The sequence below is a fragment of the Corapipo altera genome, unplaced genomic scaffold, assembly GCF_003945725.1.
Source record: "Corapipo altera isolate COAL_440 unplaced genomic scaffold, ASM394572v1 102, whole genome shotgun sequence".
Lineage (NCBI taxonomy): Eukaryota > Metazoa > Chordata > Aves > Passeriformes > Pipridae > Corapipo > Corapipo altera.
Genome location: NW_020884995.1, coordinates 234967 through 257088, shown reverse-complemented (window position 1 = coordinate 257088; position 22122 = coordinate 234967). Strand labels below are relative to the sequence as shown.

Below are 22122 nucleotides of genomic sequence, written 5' to 3'. Positions count from 1 at the left end.
AAAAAAAAAAAAACAAAAAAAACCACAGAGCATGTATCTGCTTTACAGCTGCAAAAATAATTACATGATGACTATCTGTGGAGTAATCTCTAATGGATTACATTTTGTTAGCATTTCATTATATAATGTTAGAGCCAAAATAATTCATAGTAAATGAGAAAAAAAATACTTGTTTTGATGTATCTGTGGCCTGGACCTTTGATGTCCTCATAAGGCATTCTATTAAGAACTGGTTAATTTGTGAAAGGTCTTGGTTTGCAGACAAGGTATGGTGCTTGTAAAGCTATTATAAGACTAAGGAGTGAAGAAATTACAGAAGTAATTTGTTTTTATTATGCAAGCACTGGACTTTGTTGCTTCAGAGGTGCTAAAGTCATCTGAGGTGCTTTCCTCTTAGATTTATGGTGTCTCTCAGACTTGAAAAGCATTATGGTTTATTAAGATCACTTGATTTCATTTTTTTAAAACTTAAGGGTGCTTTTTTTGTATGTCTCCTAGATTTATCCAAGTGATACAAACTTCAGCAGTAATAAGAGGCTTCTTACTCATGGTCAAAACACCCCTTTTATTGTGTTACAATAGAACTGTGGTGTAGCAAATAAACTCTTCTGCACTTTCCTGTGCTGTTGGCAAAGGCAACTGGATATATGGGCTTTTTTTTCATAACTTTGGGCAACTTCTGTTCCTTCTTCTTTAATACTCTTTAGTTTGGAGAAGTGGAAGAAAAAAAAAAGTAGTAATATTATGACCAGTGGTTCGAAGCCAGATCAAGTCTCTAAAGTATTAAAGTAAATAGAAAAAAATCTTTGACTTCAGTAGAAGCAGTGTCAACTTAGCCACTTATGCTGTGTGATTTACTGTGCCTGGGTGGCTTGAGGGTTGCTTGGGAACACCAGAAATTACATCTGGTTATTAATGCCATATTCAGTATAAATGGAAGAAGGATATATAAAGTTTTCAGTGTATGTGAGTAGTATTTTAATGCTTCCATAACTAAAAATAACTTGAAGCATCCAATTTTGAGGCATCAGTATATAGAGGAATATAGTAAGGAAGCTATAAGAGAATGTGGGTTAAAGTTAATAAAGTCTTCTTGAAAGAAGAAGGGGAGCTAAAGGATTGGTCTTTTGGCTTACCTTTCTGAATAACTAAAAGTGACATCATTCTCCTCTTTGAAAATGTATTCTTTCCTCTAGATGTAACATAAATTGATGTTATAGCTGAAAATATTTTGAGTTTTCCCCAAGTTCATATTAGGAAAATATCCATGAGTTTTGCTTTTAAGAGAGACAAATTCTTTGTCCTTAGATGGAGCATGCTTTCTGAGGCTTTTATATGGAAAGCAGTAGGTGGATGTTTTATTTGTTGTGTTGTTTCTTGGGCTGGTTTTGTTTTTAATGAACTGTGTACCCTAGATCTGTTTAAGAGACCTTGTCTGTCCAGTAGAACATGTTCATCCAATAGCATCTCATTGCAGACTAGATGACCTCCAGAAGTCCCTTTCAACTGAAAATATCCTATAATTTCATTAAGTCCTATCATTCTGTTTTATTAGTTTGTATTATTAAAGTGGTACAGACATTTCACCCTTGATTATCCTTTTTCAGTGCATTAGTATCTCCTGATTCCAGGGCATCCAGAGATTTCAGTCATTGAACTGAAATATTTTAAATGTCAATGCTTTAGTATGGAAAGGGATTAGTAAATTCTGATGATGTCTAGTGAGATCTCTACTATATTTAAGTCTTGTTGGTACAGAGATGTTCTTCATTACTTCCAGAAATTGTATTTTTTTTCCTATAATAGTGGCAAGATATTTTTTATTTATTACTTTTGATTCCTGTCTACATTTCTATATCAATGTGGAACTTTCCCTGTTGTGTATTATATTCCAGTGAACCAAGCTGGAGACACAGGCCTGTGACTGTAGCTACTAAATGGTAGGGGATAGAATGTAAAGAATGTGTACTTGAGAAGAAAAAATCAAAGACAGTCCTGATTATTGACAGGGCTATTTGCCAGTAATCCTCCAAAACAAATAACTACAAATAATTTTTTTCTCCCCTCCTTCATTTTGGATTAGATAGCACTGCAGGAATCCGGTGTGAGGAAAATATATACCTCTGGCCCAAAGTAGATACTCCATTTGCCTTCTGACCATTTTCAAAGGTCTTAACAGCATGAAAGACCTTACAGAGAAGAATGTTTTGGTGGTAGTGCTGTACCTGCCAATCCCTAAGCACAACCACATTCCTTAACAGCTGACAGTAAATCACACCTCACTTTGAAGCAGCGTTAACAACCAAACCTCTATTCAGTGGTGAATGTCCATATATCTGATCCATGGCTTGGGGGATGCATTTTTTACTGCAGATTCTTGGCACTATTTGCTGTTGACACAAGACCATTGCAGGTAGCAAGAATGACAAACAGCTTTCTAAAAATCCTAAGAGTCCTTTGATTGTAATGTGCTTTCCGATTAAGTTATCCTTTTTCAGTGTGTATGGAGTAACAGCAACAGAGAGAACTAGGATGTTAGATTTGTTATCATCTAAGTTATTTTTATATTAAACCTAATGCCACTTACTTGGCAAGACTTAGGAATGCCATTATTCTGTATCTCAGAAAAAAAAGGGACACAAAGCAATCTCTGCAATGCTTATCCCCAAGTCACCTGAGCAGAAGAAATTGTGCCATCTTAACTGTGAGAGGAATCATAGAATGGTTTGGGTTCGAAGGGACCTTAAAGATCGTCTAGTTCCAACCCCACTACTATGGGCAGGGACACCTTCCACTCGTCCAGGTTGTTTAGAGCCCCATCCAACCTGGCTTTGAACACTGCCACAGATGGGGCATCCACAGCCTCTCTGGGCAACTTGTTCCAGCACCTCACCACCTTCCCAGTAATGAATTTCTTCCCAATACTGAATCTGAACCTACCCTCTTTCAGTTCAAAGCTATTCCCCCTTTTTCTATCACTACAAAGCTCTAGCTTTCTTGTCACTTGGCTTGTATGCTGGAAGTTAAATAAGAGTTGCACATGGGTTTTCTGTGTAATTGTGTACAAGTACCAGAGACCATCTGTAGATGCCAAATGATGTTCATTAACTGATATGTTCATTCATATAAAGTGCACTGACAACAGGCAGCATTGAAGGCCAAAACAAAACACTTTTCTGTACTGTTGTTATATTGTTGGGTAATTTTTTGCTTCGTTTTCTTTATTCTTTCAGTTCTACGGGATGACTTCAGACAAAATCCATCGGATGTAATGGTAGCTGTGGGTGAACCTGCAGTGATGGAATGTCAGCCCCCAAGAGGTCACCCAGAACCGACTATATCGTGGAAGAAAGATGGGACCCCTCTAGATGACAAAGATGAGAGAATTACAGTAAGTATAAAAAGTTCTGCAAACAACACAAAAATCAACCGATCTAAAATTACTAGGCTCTTGAGCATGTGGGCATCCCACTGTGCTGTACTTTAGAGGATGTGTTCTTTCCGTGCCTCACAGGCAAGGACTAGTTTGCATTTAGCTTTGAATGTATCCTCTCATCTCATACTACTTCATTGCAGGGTATGCATTTGTTTGTTAAAGAGGCCCATGCAAAACCTATGTTCTTCTCTTCCTCAGAGGGATTAGAAGCTTGTGGAAATGAAATTCATTATGTCCATCACTGTCCTATAATTTTCTTACCTTTTATCCACCTACAAATTTCTGCAACCTATAATATCTGCCGCCTTTGGTTGGAAAGAGAAATAAGTAGTAGTCTCAGTGAGACCTTCTTTTGCAATTCCTTTGAAAATAATACATGCAGAAAAGTTGGGTGTTGTATGAGAAAGGCTGAAAAGGGGTTGAGGATATAGACACATTTCTTTACAGAGATGATGGCTTATCCTGCCATCTCCAATTAAGCTGCTTTCTAATTAGTACTGTTGTCACCCTCATTTGTATCTGTACTTGCTGAATGCAGTGCACGATTATTCAAGATAAAGCAGCATCTCAAGTCAGAAAACTATCCATTTTTTAGTGTTTGACATGTGAAACAAAAAGCTAATGAACCTAAATGTCTTGCAGAAATGGCAGCAAAAAAGGGAGTTCAAAAACCATTTGTATGCTGCCAACGTGGTGATACAAAACATCTTCCCATATGGTGAGGAAATGTATCCTCTGAAAGCACACACATGTAGGATCCTGTTGGTACTGGAAGATTTACAAGTGTATAACAAGATCAGAGGCACATACCATTTATATGTCTCAATTATATACTGAAAGGAGGGAAATGTGTAATGGAAGTACACTTAAACCCCAGCGACCTGAGTAAAAAATTACCATTTTTGTTTGAGATTTAAATTTCCTGTTATTCCATTTGTTTTTTGCAAACAAGACAAAGCTCAGGGGTTCTGCAGTTGTGGCATATGCATACATTTAAATTTTTAAGTACCCTACCAAACCTATACTGATTGCTGGCTATTAACTCAATTCTTCCAATCATACTTGCTAAGAACTCGCAATTTCCTTTTCAAATCTCCTTCCCACCGTGACAAGTCAATTGACCTGAGATAAAGAGAAGATTCCAGTACTACCTTCTTCTTTTTTTTTCCCCCAGGAAGTGCTTTCTAAACTTGCATTTTCTATTGCTATCATTTATTCTCTTGAAGGATTTTCAGGTGTTTCCTATTAAGTACATTTCTTTTGTTATACATGAAAACTGCTCTTCCAGCTGCTGGAACAAAGACATACCCACAACAAAAGTAACTATCACTGACTGGCAGTGCCACCTGTACTCTTAAAAACTGTTCTTAGGATGAAATAAAACCCCTCAGTTTGCTTTTCTTTTCTGATGATCATATCAAGTACTCACCTACACATTATTCTTTTACCCTGACATCTGGTAGAGTTATGCTGTGTTACTAGTTTCTCCTCCTATAAAAAAAAGAAATGGAAAAGAGTTTTGATGCAGGTGTAGATATACACTTGTTTCATGTACCCAAGTGAGTGTTTTCAGAGGTGTAAATTAGCAGTGCTGCCATAGCTCAGCTCAAGTGCATCCATTTATTTCATATTGTCTTAAGCAGCACTATTAATACCATAGGTGCTTTCTTACACAGGTGAGAAACTGAAGCTATATTGTAATGCAGATTTGCATCCTCTTACAGCTGGAGCAGGATCTTGCCAAGTGGATAAATATGCATTCAGATGTACCTTTTTCAAGCTTTGCAGTAACCTTCTATATTAGCTTGCTAGTGGCTGGGAGGGTACAGGAGATTGGGAGCTGGATTGGACGACTTGCTAAAGGGCAGATGGGGAAAAAAAGTATTAATTTTGAAACCTGACTTGGAATTATTCCATTTCTGTTTGCTTATCTCCTTTAAGGCATTTCTATTTCAGTTTAGCAATAGAAAAGATAAAAGATTAAAAGGGTACAAAAGCTGAAATAAGGATGAATTGCTGGGGTTTAACTGACAGATTTAATTTTTTCGTTAAATCAACCTTTTGTTATTTTTTTCTCATTTTCTCATTTTTCTCATTTTCGTATTTAAAACATTTTCTCTGTATTTAAAACAAACACCTACATTCATTTGATGTTAAAATTTTAATTGACTGAGTGGCAGTAAATTTCTACAATACAATTTACAATTTTAAGCCATGAAATTACCAGATCAGGAAATGTGAAACTATATGTGTTGGTGTTCAATACAAGTGTAATACCAGTAGGCCTTTAATCAATGAAAAAACTTGGATGACTCCACTTCTAAAGCATCTCCAGTTGTTTTAATTCTTAAAGGCCTGTTGATCTTTGGCTCACTGCAATTTTAAGAGTTCTCTGTCAAAGGCTGTTTGAAGCATTTCATATTAATGCTTTCCTTTCTAACAAGAGATTTAAAATAAACATTAAGATTGTATTTTTTTGAATAAGGAATGATGCTTGACATTTTTTTGATTCATATATATACTTTCTTCAAAAAGATATGTCTATGAAGCGTACACATCTTATTTTTAATATATGGAAGCTTTTTTCTTATCTGCAATAACACTTGACCTGTGAGTCAGCAGAACTGGACTTGACAGACTGAGTATTAAGGGGGCTAGAGAAACAGAGGTGGAAGCTTGGTTCCTGGCAGAGAGTTTAAAGCAAAATATGTGGATAAATAGCAGATAAATAAGATACAAGTTAAGGCACGACTTCCTCAGGAATGCAATAAAAAGAAAATATTATTTTCTCCTGGGTAGGGTTAAGGAAATCAATATGTTTATATAGGTGAGATAATAAAAATCAAAGTAGTCTTTGCATGGTTTTGGTCCATTTGTAGGGCAAATAAATGTGCTTTGAGGAGAAATAAATGTGCATGTCTTTCAGGTTATAAACTAGTGAATGGAACAAATAAGAAGTGAGAGTTAGGGTATGGGCACAGCTATCTGAGATGGGGATTGTAGAAACAGGCCTTTTATTTAAGCACAGCTCTCCCAGTAGTGCTCAGTGTTAGCACAAATGAGACTCAGTGTAGGCTCTTCAGTGCACACGTCTGCTCACTGCATCTGATGAAGAATTATCATCAAAAAGGTTTTTCTTCAGCTCTTGAATGTGTTGTCTGTAAACAGTTTTCTCAGTGCATTGGAGCTAAACATGATTTTTCTCATGTGTGTTCTTAACACCACAATATGAAAGCATATGCTTGATGTGGCTAATCCCTCTCCATATATTACAAATGAAGCGGGAATGATGTTCTTGCCTGTGAAGCAAATGCTTACCTTTCACTTAATTTATTGAACTGAAAAACAGTTATCATGAGGACAGAGCAGAACTAGTGTGATTTTGTGCTCATCTAGTTAATTTTTCTCCTGGGATTACTGTGGAGTCAAGAATCCCTCCTGTAATATATACAGCTGAAAAAGAGTTCCTTATTGCAGTCCAGTGAATAGCTCTAATTTCTCACTGTGGGCAAGGTAAAGCTCAAATGTATTTTTTCAATTTCTGAAGTGATCTGTCTGCACTAGGAGAGGCTGTGTGATGCTCCTCTTGGAGCTGAGACATGGTGGAGAAAGGAGATGCAAGGTTATGTCTGTGTGTGAGAGACAAGGGAGCTCACCGCGGTGGGGAAATTCCTGGTTCTGTTTCCAGCCCCTTGTGGTGTTTACACATTTGGCATCTGTGAAGTTCATAGGCCCACTCACTACTCGGAGTGAGGATCTAGGCCAGGACTCCAGGCTTCTAGGTATCCTCACCAGGAACAGCTCTGCTCCCAGCCCCATCAGTCTAGCCATCTTTTTTGCATGGCAGCACAGTGTCATTAGGATGTAGCCACATATCACCTTGATGCCAAAAGCTGTGAGTTTGCATTCCCTCGGGCTGAGGAGGAAGTGCAATCAGTGTAGTTTCTGCTGACTGCTGGAATCACTAGGTTTGGTCTGTCCAAATGTATCATGTCTGGATACAGTCGGCAGGAGCGGCAGCGGCTGAGTACCATTAGCAATGACTTGCTCAGGCACTCACAGTAATCACAGTGAATATTGGTTGCCTGTAAGCCTGTGAATCCAGCATGCCTTCGTTCACTTCTCACCCATCTTCCTGTTGTACTCCAGAAACCTCCCACTACTTTTCAAATGCTGTTCCCACTGCCTTCCTCCCACACACCACTGCCATTAAACTTTGACCTCATTCCCCAACCGTTTCCTCCATCTCACCACGTGTGCTTGCGTCCATCCAACCTGTCTGGCTCTGTCATCTGATTAGTGGTATCTGCTTGTGTGGAGGTACCAATTTGGAGGCTTGGATAAGCAAACTCTCCTGCAGGATGCTGGGATGTAAAGACATTCCTCATCTGGCTCTGCTGTGGATGCTAATGGCTGGTGTGCCATGATTTGTGACAGCCGTGGCAGGGTCTGTCTGTGCTAGGCTTGCTCAGAGCCTCCCTCAAGGAGCTGCCTTACTGCTCTGTCTTCTTTGTGAATCCCAAATGCAATTGCCTGTGTATAAGATGCTGACATCAGTAATCTAACCAAGATGGTGGGGCCTTTGAGCATATCTTTAGGCAAAAACTGGCAGTAATTACAGACTCTCAGGAGCGCGGAGCGTTCAAAGAGGATTTTGCAGATCTCCCATCTAGACAGGGCAACCTCCATGTGCTTTTGGATCTGTCTCTCAATTTGTCTCGTATTTTAGCTGCAATGCCTGCATAATTGATTAAGCCTCAATAAAATCAGGATGCAGTCAGAGTGCCTGTAATTATCAATACTTTCCCAGGGGAGAATGTATACACATCCTGCGTAAGCTCCAGAGCAAACTGATGTTTGAGCCAGGTTTGGAGGTCAGAGTTTCACAGCTGCATCTGTTCCTGCCCCACGACCACTAGTAGCCCGTGCTTCAGAAAGCTGCCTAATTGTTCACATCAAGTCATAGTGTAGGTAGTAGAAGAAAAAAGCTAGACATGAACATGAAATTTTAATAGGTAAAATCTTTTACATATACATGAAAAAGGATGCTGGTACCTAAAGAAAAAATCCTTTGTAACTGAATACAAAAAGCAACGCCTTTTCATTGAAACTCCAGTGCAGCACTGTGATTGCAATTTCCCCCTCTTTCGTATTAACTCTTATCTCTCATTTATCCTGAATCATCCTCATTTGATTTTTAAAAGAAAAAGCTTGAGAAGCCATTTATCTTTCCTTGTTCAAGTTTCTTAGCTTTAAAGATCAAAGTTACAGGATGAATAATGCATACAGGTTTTCATTCCTTTTTTGTGTGGCTGTCATGTGACATCAACAGTTTTGAATGACTTACACTCTTATTTTAGATAGGTTGTAACTTAAATTCTCAATTCCCATTTTGTTTCCCAGCCCTTAAATAGTATCACAAGTGCAAAGCATTTATTACATCTTACACAATGCTGTTTTTACATGTGTGAATGATGAAAATGTTTTTTCCAAAATGTGAAAAAAAAGCGCCTCTGATCTTTTCCTGTGACAGGAAAACCTCCTGAATGGTACCATCCCGAGGAAGATGTTTTATTTATTTGCCCCAAATTTTTTGTTAATGAATTGTCAAAGAGAACTACATTTATTCTTCTTGGTGGAGACCAGTCATAGCCTCATTGTGAGTTGGCAAGTTTAAAACTACATAGGTGATCCCCATGTGACCTCGACCATGAGAAGAAAGAAAAAAGAAATGGAAGATACTGCTGTGACTATGAGTTAGAAAGGAAGAGAAAGGGTTGTTTCTATTGGAGGGAACAGTGGAAAAAGCAGAAACTGATTGCCTGTTTAGGATAGGGGTCTTTCTTTCCACAGTTAAATTGCAGTGGGAAAAATTGCAATGGGGAGGTGAATCAAGAGAAAGAAAACAAAAACTGATTGAATTTGTTGGTGTGTGCTGTGTGGAATGACAGTCTTAACCCATTACAGCAGCAATGCTCCTGACAGAAACCATACTGTTATGGTGCCACTCCAAATTAATTCAAGATGTTTATCCATATTTCTTTCTTCTTCATTTCTCTTTTCTGGCCTACTCTCTTTTTCATTTATTTAACAGTCGTTAATCTCTAAAATTCTTAATTTCCCAAAGTTATGTATTTTAGATACACAGCAACAGAATGCATATTCCTGAAGATGTAATTCTAATGGTAACATTCATTGTCTGTCCTATGGAGAGCTGCATGAAGGATCATGGCCTGAGTGCACAGCACACAAAGCAATGGGGGTGAGGGGAAGGTGGGGAGCAAGGACTTACAGTTCAGGGTTTTATTTCATTTTAATTGTTTTTCTTTTTGGGGGCAGATTAAAGGGCAAGCAGCAATTTCCTATATGCCCCTGGAGGGTTAGAAGGAGAAGTGTATTTTTATTTCTGATTTTCAATATGTATTTGCTGCCCCCCCAGCAATTTCCTTTCTTCTGAGTCCTTTTTCTTTATTCTGTCTCTTTTTCTCACTCCCTGGGAGGGTTGGCTTCCCACTTCACCTCTCTTTTTCCTTCATCTCCTGATCCCTACAATGCTAGCTTCCTTGAGGATCAAGAGTAGTTTTTGTTAATGTTTTATATTTCTTCTGTTATTAATATTGTTTCCCCTGGTGACACAGCTGGAGCTGCTGTGAGTTAACTTGGCACCCCAAGGGGGAAAAAATGCTAAAGATTGTGAAAAATAATTTGGAACCACACAGCTGTCCCAGAGGATAGTGAGAATGGCTCTAAATCTTGCTGTTTCTCCCCCTTAGTTTTTCCAAAATGTGACATTGTTTTTCTGTGTTCACACTTAAAGGTCTGTTTCAGGGTCCCTGTTGCTCCTGCTGAAATCTCTCTGTTCTCCGGATTCCACAAATCTTTGTGTCTTCTGGATCATTTCTCCCTTGTTTTCTGTCCTGATCTTGGCATGTACTTGTACTGTCCTCTACCTTATCATCAGGACACCTTTCCCATCTCTCTCCTCAGTTCGGACTGCATGCCTGCCTCTCGCCCTGCCATGTCTAAACCAGTCAAGTTTCCATCTGCACAAGCACTCTGTTAAGACAAAGATTTCTCAGGGTATCTTCTGCTACACTGCTCCTTCCCATGTCATTTTTTTTAATTATCATAGGCTTATCCACGCTCTTTTCATTGATACATTAATCTTTCATTAGCATTTGTTGCACCATTTTGTACATTGTTTGTGGGGTTTTTGGCTGAGCCATGAAAAACATTACCTTCTCCTACAGAGGACCATGCTCATCTTGGAAGGCTGTAAAAAATCTAATAGTCTGGGCTAACATAAAGAGGAGAAAATATCAGACAGACTTTTATTTTTGTATTCATTTTCCTCTTTTCGCTTCTTCTGTCCTGCTTGGAGCCTTACCATAGTCACTTCATTTTTCAGGCTTAGCTCTTTGAAACAAAACTTCTCATCTCCAGCACATCCACGAGCAGCTTCCAACCCTGACCACAGCCGTTTAATAGCGAGAGCTTGCATTTCTACGAGCAGGCACCGAAGTAAATGTGGGTTGAAAATCTTAACCTATTACAAGATTCTCCCCTCGCAGCTTTTATTTCGGGTTTGCCATTCTAAAGAGCACAGCTCTGCAGACTTTGTCAGGCAGATGTGAGCTCGTTCAGCTCGCTCTTTGAGCCGACCAGAAGCCATATGGCAGCGGTTAATGTGGCGCCGAGCCTGAGCTAATAAGCCCTGCTGAGAGACAGGCTCGGTCGCTCCAGCACGGCACGGGGCTAATGTGGCCACACAGCTTCTGCTGCACTGAGGGCGAGGGCAAAATGAGCCTTGCCTTGGCTTGGAGGCTCCACGTGCCAAACCAAATGGCCTGAAAATGCCCGTGTGGGCATTCCCTTAGAATCAGCTGGGTTGGAAAGGACCTCTGAGATCATCAAGTCCAAGCCTTGATCCAACACCTCCGTGGTTACCAGACCATGGCACTAAGTGCCACGTCCAGTCTCATCTTAAAAACCTCCAGAGACACAGAATCCACGACTTTCCTGGGCAGCCCATTCCAACGGCTGATATCCAACCTAAACCTCCCCTGGCACAGCTGAAGACCATGCCCTCTTGTCTTACTGATAGTTGCCTGAGAGAAGAGACCAACCCCTACCTGGCTACAACCTCCTTTCAGGGAGTTGTAGAGAGTGATGAGGTCTCCTCTGAGCCTCCTCTTCTCCAGGCTGAACAATCCCAGCTCCTTCAGCCTCTCCTCATAGGACTTGTGCTTGAGTCCCTTCACCAACCTTGTTGCTCTTCTCTAGACCTGCTCCAGCACCTGAATATCCTTCCTGAACTGAGGGGCCCAGAACTGGACAGAGTATTCGAGGTGTGACCTCACCAGTGCTGAGCACAGGGGAAGAATCGTTTCCCTGGACCTGTTGGCCACACTGGTCCTGATACAGGCCAGGATGCCACTGGCCTTCTTGACCACCTGGGCACACTGCTGGCTCATGTTCAGCTTCCTGTCAACCCAAACTCCCAGGTCCCTCTCTGCCTGGCTGCTCTCCAGCCACTCTACCCCCAGCCTGTAGCGCTGCCAGGGGTTGTTGTGGCCAAAGTGGAGAACCGTTCTCCGTAGCTCAGCTGCCCGAGTGCTTGTTGGGCAAGATGCTTTCTCCATCAGTGTGATGTTTGCTGCAAGAACATGGCAAGGAAAAAGCCTGTTAATCTGAAGTATTGGGTCATACTCAATGCCCAACATTGTTCTAGTTGGTTTAAATGGCTCGTCATTAACCTTGAACCTTCTGTGCAAGGTTGCTGGGTAGGGTAAAATGTGCATTGGTTCATACTTGTGGTACGTCTTCTCAGCAATCATCTCCAAGGATAACGTTGGTCTATTGAATTAGAGGAAAGGGAAGGAGCATCATGACACAGTTTAAAAGGGTGGCCCAATGTCAAACATCTATGGACTAGGAGAAGATCAGGGTCTGTGGGCTTATGCTGGCTATCACAGAGACTAGATTTTGCATTTAGGACCAAGCTGACCTCCTGTGTTCCCAAGAACATGCCTGGTAGTAGTGCAATCTACTGTGTGAGGTTTATTGACTTTGTTCACAGTAACTGAAAGTGCTGGAATTAAAACTCTTCATAATTCAGCATTAGATTGAATTAGATTAAAAGGCTCCCTATGGTCATTAGACTGCTGGCTTTTTAAACCAGGTTATTGCTGATCATATTTGACCCTACAGACAACAGTATCTGTTCCTTCTAGTTTCTCTCACAACTTTCAAAAATGTTCTTTTGCATCAGTGATGCACTTTGCTTCAGCTGTTTTTGTCTTCTCACCACTTAAAAAGTTTGGCATTAGACATGCATAACTATGGTTTCTCACTATTGTTTCACCCAACAGTAGTGAAAAGTACTTTAATGTGAAATAAGTATGTATTTTTCTACAGTCAGCTTTATCTTACACCGATTTCTACTTTCAGTTATAAAAGTAAAGTGAAGAAGAATGGAGTTCTTTTGCAGATACTCTGTGGACTTACTGGAATTTGAAAACTCCTCATTGAGTCAAAATTCACCATGGATTTCTTTTGTCCCTAGTCATGAACTGATGACCTAGATAGTAAAAGAAAATAAATGCCTGCAGCAAATAGAGTATGTGTTAGATATCTGAGTTTTGAGACATCCACAGGCCTAGACATTAGACTATCAGGATTTTCTTGTTAAAGCAGCTTATTGAGAGTTTTGAACCTCTGGGACCATCTGAAATTATAGAAATGGTATCTGGGAAGCTTTTCCTTAAAACATAATAAAAAGCCAGGTGGTTGGTATCTCAGACTAGGTTACTTGAGCTATCCAGAGCGTGTAGGACTTTTATGATTTGGATGGTTAGGAGCAAAGGTGATTTATTATGCTGAGAAAGTAAATTCTTTGTTTTGTTTGGCTGACAGTCTCCTTGTTGGGGTTTTTTTGGATGGGCAAGAGAGATGAAAAAAGGATGTGGGAGGGAATTTATTTCTTCATTCATTTTATTCTCCTAATGAAAAAGAAACATTTTTGTTTGGTTAGTTTTTTTAAGCAGTCAGGAAAGGAGCCTTTGCTTATATTACAGACAATAAAGATGGAGATTGGGTTTAGAAAGTTAATTCTTCTCTTCCCCTCCCTTCATCAGCTGCAGGGAAATTTTACATATAGAGTGTGGACATCCTCCTCTAAGTTAAAAATCCATTTCTGGAAACACTGTTCTCCCCACTCCCTTAGGGACTGCTGTGCTGTATCCCTTCTCTGATTCCTCTGCATGACCAAAAACAATGACAAGCAAAGCAATATTGGAAACATCAGGCTTTCAGAGACTTTTATGAATCTGTCACACCAGACATTAGGACTCACACAGGGAAGTGTGCAACCTGTGTACAGGCAGAAAACAGGTTTAGAGTTCAGTCATGGGACTTAGGATCCCTACAGGTCAAATGTGCAAAAAAGCAGCACGAATCCTCTGCGTTCCAAGGTTCTTTCATGCAGGCTCCTGGACCTGCGAGCAGTTAACTTTATTTTTACTGTATTTATGTTTACTTTATAGTCATACAGAGAGATATTTCCATTAGTAAAGCATGAAAGGCCTTTTAATACACAGCTATCCTACAGAAATCAAAGTATTATTTGTGGCAGGTCTGTACAGTGAAGCGGAGCAACCCACTGTGTTCAGTTTTCCAAACACTGAAACACTCTCCATCTGGGGGGATGGGAGAGGGGCTGGGGGGGGGGATATACATTTTTGTTCTTGGAAGTCTCTAGTGGACCTTATAAATTTGATTGTACTTGGCATTTTTGATATTCCTAGTCGCTTGCACACCACAACAGCCACATGTTGTCACTTAAAATCTAAATATCGGATAACTGCTAACTGAGACTTTATTGTGTATCATGCTTATTTTAGGAATTACTTTTGTAAAGTAAAAATGACACTAACTCTAAAAGCATGTTTAATAAAACCTCAACAATCTGTGTGCTGAGTTTGCACATATTATGCTCTCATAATCAAAAGAAAAATGTAGAATAAAAATAGTAGAGAAGAACAGTGCCCGTTTTTGGAGCCTTGAACAGATGTAAGTGATTAGAGCTTCTTGTTTGGTTTGCTTTGATTTTTTGGTCTACTTTTTGGAAGTTCTGTCAACTTCACTTTTGCTTATTTCACTTTGTTTGGATAGTTTTGCCTTACTGAGTTTCCTGTGATGCTTCTGGATATATGAAAAGTCTAGTCCAAATCACAGCACTTCAAAAATAATAATTTTTCAGTTCTTGGGTTTCCTCAACCCAACAGAGTACTTCTCTCTCTCCAGGTAATAATATACTCACAATTACTTGCTGCCAAGTTTAGATATTCACCACGTGCAGTAGTGTGGGACTAGCACACACATTGCAGGGTGTTATTCCAGACTCCTGTGTAATATTATGCAGGACTAAGTCTACCTTCTTATGGTTGTCCTCTTTAAAAAGGAAAGAAAAAAAAAAAGCTACTTTCTTTCTTTATCTAGCTGTAAAATAATTCTTGCTAATACTCATGCTACACTGAGCAATTAATTGATTTTTTTTTCCTCCTGAAAAATCGTTGTCTAACAAGAATCTATTTGGCAAGTGGTCACATAAAGATTGTTCTTTTATTTAACATGGAAGTGTGGGTGGTTAGTTATACTTGGATCTATTTATACTCGTATTATGTTTTCTAACTCAGCAGCTTTGATTTTGCCTCTGCTGCTGTTGTCAGTTGTCTGCTTGCCCTTGTGAGGTCTCCTGGTTCTGGCTGCATGGGGAAGAGTAAATTACACAGAGATAGAGGGGGAAAAGTGAATCACTTTAAGAGTGAATAAAACCCTCTAATTTTGCAGGGAAAATAATGCTGTTAAAATAATGCTGTGTATGTCTTGGAATATTTCTAGTGCCACATGGAATTAATTGAATTTTGAAACTAGCCGTGAAGATGCGTATGCTTAAGTAACTTTGCCTTCCCTCACAAAATGTGAAGTTTGGTTCCTTGAACAAAGTGATGATGGATCTTTAAGTTTATGGGGGTTTTGCATCATTGTTTTTCAAAGTGTCTATGCCATTCAGAATGTCAAGTTGTTGAAAGATGTTGGCATGATGGCTTGGGCTTCTCTCCTCCATGCCGCACATTTCAAACTGCAGATCTTGCTCTCAAGATCTGAATATATGAAATCTTAGGACTTCTTTGAACTCTGGTGCCCAGTTTGAGTGTTTGTCTTGGAGTAAGACCTGATGCAAATCAAATAGGAAAAAAATTGCTTGTTCAGGGTAAAGTGTTACCACAGGAGCTGCAGGTACCTGATTGAAGCAATTTCTTAGTGCCTAGTAGGTATTCCAGAAATGAGCAGTTCTGCTCTCTGGCAGACCTGTACACTGCATAGAATTAAAGATCTGTTTTTACCATAAGGCTATACAGTCATTGCAACATGACTTCTAGCAGTGTGCTGCAAGAACATTTTCCTACAGAGAAAATTATTGTGCAGTAAAGGAAAGATTGCCTTGAGGTAGAAAGTCTGCAAGCTAAGCAAAGCAGATTGCTGGGCTGCTGCAATCTTCCTCTGCCATTTTGGGCAAGCCTTGAAGTTGTTCAGTTCTTCTTATTCAGCATTTCACGAGTTATGGGACTGAATTCATACATGTAAAGCAGCCTGACACTATTGCAACAAAGCTGTGTTATGCCACTTAGCCAAAGTGCAAAGTGTTATTACATCCTAAATCATAAAAAGGCTCTTTTTTTTGATAGACAAAACAGTAGAGTCATATCTCTACTTTCATATTCAGACCACATTCCAGTCTAGGTACTTTTGATGGTATAATACCTGCAGGATCTAGCCCAGCTGCAAATACTCAGAGATTTTCTGTGATTTTACTGAAAACCTCTATTCATCATTCAAGTTATATGCTGAAGCCTTAAAGTGGTTTTAAGATTATTGTCCCTTGTATTCAAGGATCTCAAAGGTTTTTAATAAACTAGGAATGTTTATATAGTAGGTACTTTGCATGACTATAATCCTGGGAAATTTTCATTCACGATGACTATGGTTAATGTGTTTCACCAAAGTACACTTTGCACACATCCTGAACTCTCAGTGTGAAGTTCTGGCATTACTGAAATCAGTGGGAGTATTATCACTGTCTTTCCTGAGACTGATGTTTCACCCTCTCCAAGAAAGTATATAGTGTAATTTATAGCAAAAGAGAAACCTCTTTTTGATGTGTTTTTTGCTAGTGTTGTTAGTGCTTCACTTCTTTTTGTTGGCTTATTTGTCATTAAGGTGACTTTCTGCTAAGAAAATTCATATGTTATCTGTCTTGCCAGTATCTTTTGCATTGTCATTCTCAAATATTAGAAATTATGCAACCAGAGGTGACAGCTGTTACTCTGCTTTTGTCATCTAAAATTGAACGCTTTGGTGGTGTGAGACGTCGTCTGTTGTATCTGTTATTCTTGAGGTTAATAAATGTAGGTGGTTGTAACAGGTTTTTCAGTAGGAGGAGAAACCTTAACTTTAGCAATCTGAACATTTTAAGTAGGACATGGGCAGATAACTTTTTAAATTTGCAAAATCAAGAGCAGCTGGAGCAGCCAGAGTAAATCAACCTGTCAGCCTGCTTTGCTAGTTATTTCCAATTCAAAAAGAGAAGGTGATATTTGAAAATGTTCACTTTTAGGATTTCAACTGTAGTGAAGCATGTTCTCCCTACCTTAGCCATCTTAAGAAAGGCCATTTCTTCCACTGCTATGAATAAACAGTTCAAGAAAAAGGCAGTTCTTCGTCTTTGTAACATATACATTTCTTAGACTGCAGTGTCAGTTTTACTGTGCTGCTCTGTCAATGGGTCTCAAATTCACCTTGAAGGATCACCCCCAGGGATGCCAGCTGAACCTTTGACCCTTTTTTTCTGACTGTCACCAAGGTTAACACATCATTACAGCTTGTGATGTCTGGAATATCTGTGCTTTTGGAGCCTTTATCAACCTACACTGTTTCACACAACTAAAACAGAAGTCTGTCTCTCGTTGCTTTTTCATAGGAAAATATTTATTGATTTTTGAGAATCAGTTGTATTCCTTCCTAATTTTGCGTTAAAATAGGTGTGAAATTTTAAAACTTACAGATTTATCTCTGTTTTTCCTAAATAGCTAAAACAGCAACTATTGGCTATAGACAAAAGATGAGGAAGTATTTTCTATTAAAATTTGAAAATTGGCAGATTCATGCCTGAACTGTTGCTTGCAGTACTACGTTGCTACATGGTGCAAAAAAAATCATGATGAGAGACAAAAGGACAACATTAAGTATTGGTTTTGTGGGATAAGTTCTAGCTACTGAGAGGTTAAGGGCCCTTTGCTAATTTGGAATTTTCTTACCAAGGTGCCATGTTGGGTAATTAACTGGTTATAATTAAAATGGAGTTTGGTTTGCTAACCTGAAAAATGGTATTTGCAAATACTTTTCTTGTCTGTGGCACTGATATGTAGCCAAGGGAATTCTTCTATAAGAGAAACCCATTGACACAGATTTTCCACATATTTATTACAATATTAAAGGTTGGACTCGGTGGTCTTAACAATTCTATGATTCTAAATGTACTCTTAGTAGAGTTCTTTATTTTTTTCCTCTGGTAAAACATGTAGGCCATTTGGTTGGCCAGACCTGCTTCTGGGTGCTGTTAATGGCCATCAGTTTTGTGTTCATGAAATAATGAATCCAACAGACATCAAAATCCATTACTTCTAGCTCCTGTATTGTTTCAAAGGACTTCCACGTTGTTGAATTGACACCACTAATGTTGAAAAGTCTTATAAGGTAAAGATGAGCTCTTTATTCTGGTACAGTGGAGAATGCCAGTGGAATTTTTGTTTCTGCTGATGGAGGTTACTTTTAATCCCAAGCAGCCCACAGTCTACTAATTTTTACTTTTGTATTCACTCCTTCTTACCTGTTACAAAATGCAGTCTTTAAAATAAACCCGCACACATTACACCTAGGTACCTATCTGCAGGATTCAAATGATATGCAAATTTATTGTGTCCACGTTCAGCTGAGAGAGCTGAGATGATACTGGGACAGGGTTGTATCCTTTTTTGTCGTCTCTATAAACACTTTGAATAGTCTTTTTGGTAGCAAGCCTTAAATCACTCCTTTCAGTTAGATTTATCTTTTAGGTAACAAGTCTTAAATCACTCCTTTCAATTAGATTTATGTCATTTTCCTTCTCTTAGGCTTGTCTGGAAACTTTTAATAGCATAACAATTAGGCTAACTCCAGTTAGGTGTGATCCAGTGGTTTTTCCCTGTGTAACTGTTTGAAGAGTAGTTGACAGTGCCACAAAAGAAGTTCCTGGAAAGGAAAAATATTGTTTATTTTTAACCACACGATTGTACAGAAAAAGAAACACTTCAAGCCTCTCTAATATCTATGTGCCTATCTGACTCATTTAGCATATGAAATTTCTTTTCAATGGCATTCCATATGTATACCTTCTTTCTTCCAAATCCCCACTTAATGAGCTTCTGGTCTTTTGCTCCTCAAGGAAGTGTGTGTCTCATTAAATCCCTCTTCCTGCTTTGGTTTTTGCCTCCTCTTATGTCTCAGGAACAGAGTTGCTGTTTGGGCTACAAGTATGTTGAAAAGTTAACATTAAGATCATAAACTAATACCTTTGTGGTAAATTTCCAGGCAATTCTGCTATGGAATCAATTTGCTGTGTGAGCAGAATGAGCCTAGATCAAAATCTAACACATTATTAAAGGCAACTTTAAATACAGCAAAGATGATATTTTAATATTCAATGCATCAAAAGGCTTGCATGTCAGCTTGTTCTTTGCAGGCATGTTTGAAACCATTAGTAGTCATATCAATAATACAGCATATATGCTTCAGTTCTTACAGGTCTTGAACAAAATTTTGAATCTAATAGGATCTTCCAGAACTTCTTCATATTCAGATATTTAAGAATATTAAAGCATTTTTCTGAAATATAGTAGAAATATTCATGTTATATTCTACCAGAAATTTCTTGCCAAATCTGGAAAATCTGGAAAAACATGTAGTATTTCATTGCAATCCACTGAAAGTGAATCTCATCAAAGGACGCAACTAGTTAAGATTTTATGGCACTTTGGTCAAATTTGGAACTATTTGAAAGGCAGAGAGAATCATCAGAACATTATTTTTCCCTCCTCTTTATCAAATATTCACTGAAATTATTACTTTTCTGGTCATGATTCACTTTCATTTTCATTGACTTTTTTTTTTCAAAAGTCAACAATATGGCTGTCTTAGAAAAACTCTGTATGAAACACTATAAGGGACTATAGTCCCTAATAGTACAGTGCAAAGTACAGTGAACACCTCATGAAGTCTTAGGTTAGCTGAATATTTCTTTTTTAATTTATCATACTGAAGGAGTTTTAGAACTTTTCCCTTTTATTTTCAGAGTTTGAAAACCGCATTGAGTGTCTTCCACTAAAAATGAATTTTCAAGCGTAGCAAGTATCAATTATTTAGCTTTTCTGGACATAAATAAGTGAAAACAGTGGATCTATGTCCTCTAAGATGATCAAGGGTGATCTTTATTGGTAACAACATTTTCTGTCAAGTTTTACCTTGGTGCAGATGTCAGGGTAATGATGTGACCTACTGTAATTTGTTTACATATTGCAGTAGTGGTTGATCCTGTTAATGTTTGTGTTGGAAAAGGAGGCAAGATTCAGGAAGCTTATTGATAATGTCTTTGGTTTGCATAAATGCTATCAACATGGTCCTTTAAATGCTGACTTCCATGCCTGTCCAGTTTTCCCTGGCAATCTTTACTGTGTTTTTGCATCCTTTTCCTTACAACACAGAGTCTAAAATATTTTTCCTATAAATATTTGTACATATTTGGGACAGAGTGTCTCAGGAGTGGTGAGTTCAGACCTTGGTGAGGCTTCAGCAGGTGGAAGCTCTTACATGTCCCGTTTGTAAATGGTCCCTGAGGTGGGTCAGGATGGCACTTGGTGTATCCTGACAGGCCATGGGCTACAGGCAGCACCTTCGGTCAGCATTCGAGACCAGGTTTGGAAGTTGGAATTGCAAATTCAGCTACCTGGACGTCTCATTATGTCCATCTGATAGGCAGAAGTGTTGACTACCACATGCCTTCTCCAACAGCAAAGGACTCCTAAATTTTGCCATCTGCTTTTGAAAAATTTGGCCAGAATGTTACATAGATCAGCCTTTTAAATGCAAAAGTATAACCTTTTTTTCTGTTTGTCATGCTAAGTAGCTGGCAAAGAAACAGTAATGTCTTTAAAAGTTAAGTGTTTGCTTCAGACTCAATATTTGGATTTGTATCTGTTTTGGAAGCATAGTTTAGGCTCCTTCTGTGTTCTTAGGGAAGAAAGTTTACTGTGGGAATGCATGTGCAGGTTTTAACTTCCTGTCACTGTCATAAAAAAGCTAATTCATACCAAGCAAACGGAAATCTGATCAGGTAACACTTGAAGGTTTTTTTGTAAAGATTGCTTCTTATTCATTATGTGTTTTTTATGCTGCTCACACAGAGATATCAGAGCTTCTTATTTATGTTAGAATAGAACTAATTTAAAAAAATGGCATGCACACGGACACAAGATGGAACAGAAAAAGTGTGGAGTAATTTCAATTTCTCTGCCACTTTTGCAAGCCTGTTCCACCAATAACAAACATCAGAAAACAGGAGACACTGATTTCCACAGAACCTGGCCAGCTAGGCTGTTGTTTGCTTTGCTTTGTAAATACAAACGGGGAAAGTCAAGCAGCCAGTATTCCCAGTTGTCCAGAACAGTTTTTCCTGCCTTCCAACCACATTTCTCTCTCCACCTTTTCCATTGGTGCACTTTACCATACACTTTTAGAAACAACAAAAATTGTGCCAGGAGCTTAAACGCCACTGTGGCATCTGAGAAGAATGGTAAGAAACTACTGCAAAGGAAGCAATTATCCCAGCAGGGCTCCAGAGCCTCCCTGAATGGCTCGGGCAGCCCCCAGCCGTGAGCAGACAAGGCAAGGCCAGAGGCACCGCTTTCCAGGCTTCAGTCTCTTCATTCCTTCTGGCTTTTACAGGGCAAACACCTCCAGTTACACACTGAGCAATGGGTGGGTCGCTGCTCCAAAGGCAAGGGCCCAGTGGGAAGAGCCCAACTGGTAGGCAGCCTGTTCCTGCTGCCACTGGAGCCATGTTTCCCACTGTCCAGCCTTGCAGTAGCCCACAAACAACAACTGTGTGAGGGTATCATGGTTAAAGGATGTCAGTGGGAAACATGTGAGCATCAGGGAGCAGCGATCCCAGTATGTATAGAGAACAGGAACAGTGTGTGCTTTGTTCTGCTTGACTGCAACCTGTGCTGGCTTATTTTATGAGGAAAAGAAACTCCAAGGAGCTCCTGGCTTCACTGTCTGCTGCTAAAGATCAGCTTGTATTGTGTAATCCCCCGTGGCATCAGAGGGCTGAACATTTGTGAACGGACCTGAGATCTGCAGGTCATTCATTGCCTGTTGAGTCTCTCTGGAGGATCCAAAGTTGAGCACAAAAGTAATGATGCTGGGCTACTGTGTGAGCCAAGGCAATTGGGGGGTTTGATCTTTACCTCTCTGTGCACACATTCTCCTTATTCTTTGTAAGTTTAAATTCTAGCATCTTCCAAGCAGGA

General features: G+C 39.2%; 1 protein-coding gene across 6 annotated transcripts in view; it reads left to right on the top strand.

The window, feature by feature from the left end:
* The window catches only part of ROBO1 (roundabout guidance receptor 1), a 706475-nt gene that overhangs the window by 590224 nt on the left and 94129 nt on the right, over positions 1-22122 (top strand). For all 6 annotated transcript variants that reach the window (XM_027666541.1, XM_027666542.1, XM_027666539.1 and 3 more), the window contains one exon: positions 3234-3391. In XM_027666541.1, the coding sequence (XP_027522342.1) occupies positions 3234-3391 (158 nt within the window). The remainder of the gene's footprint in view (positions 1-3233; positions 3392-22122) is intronic.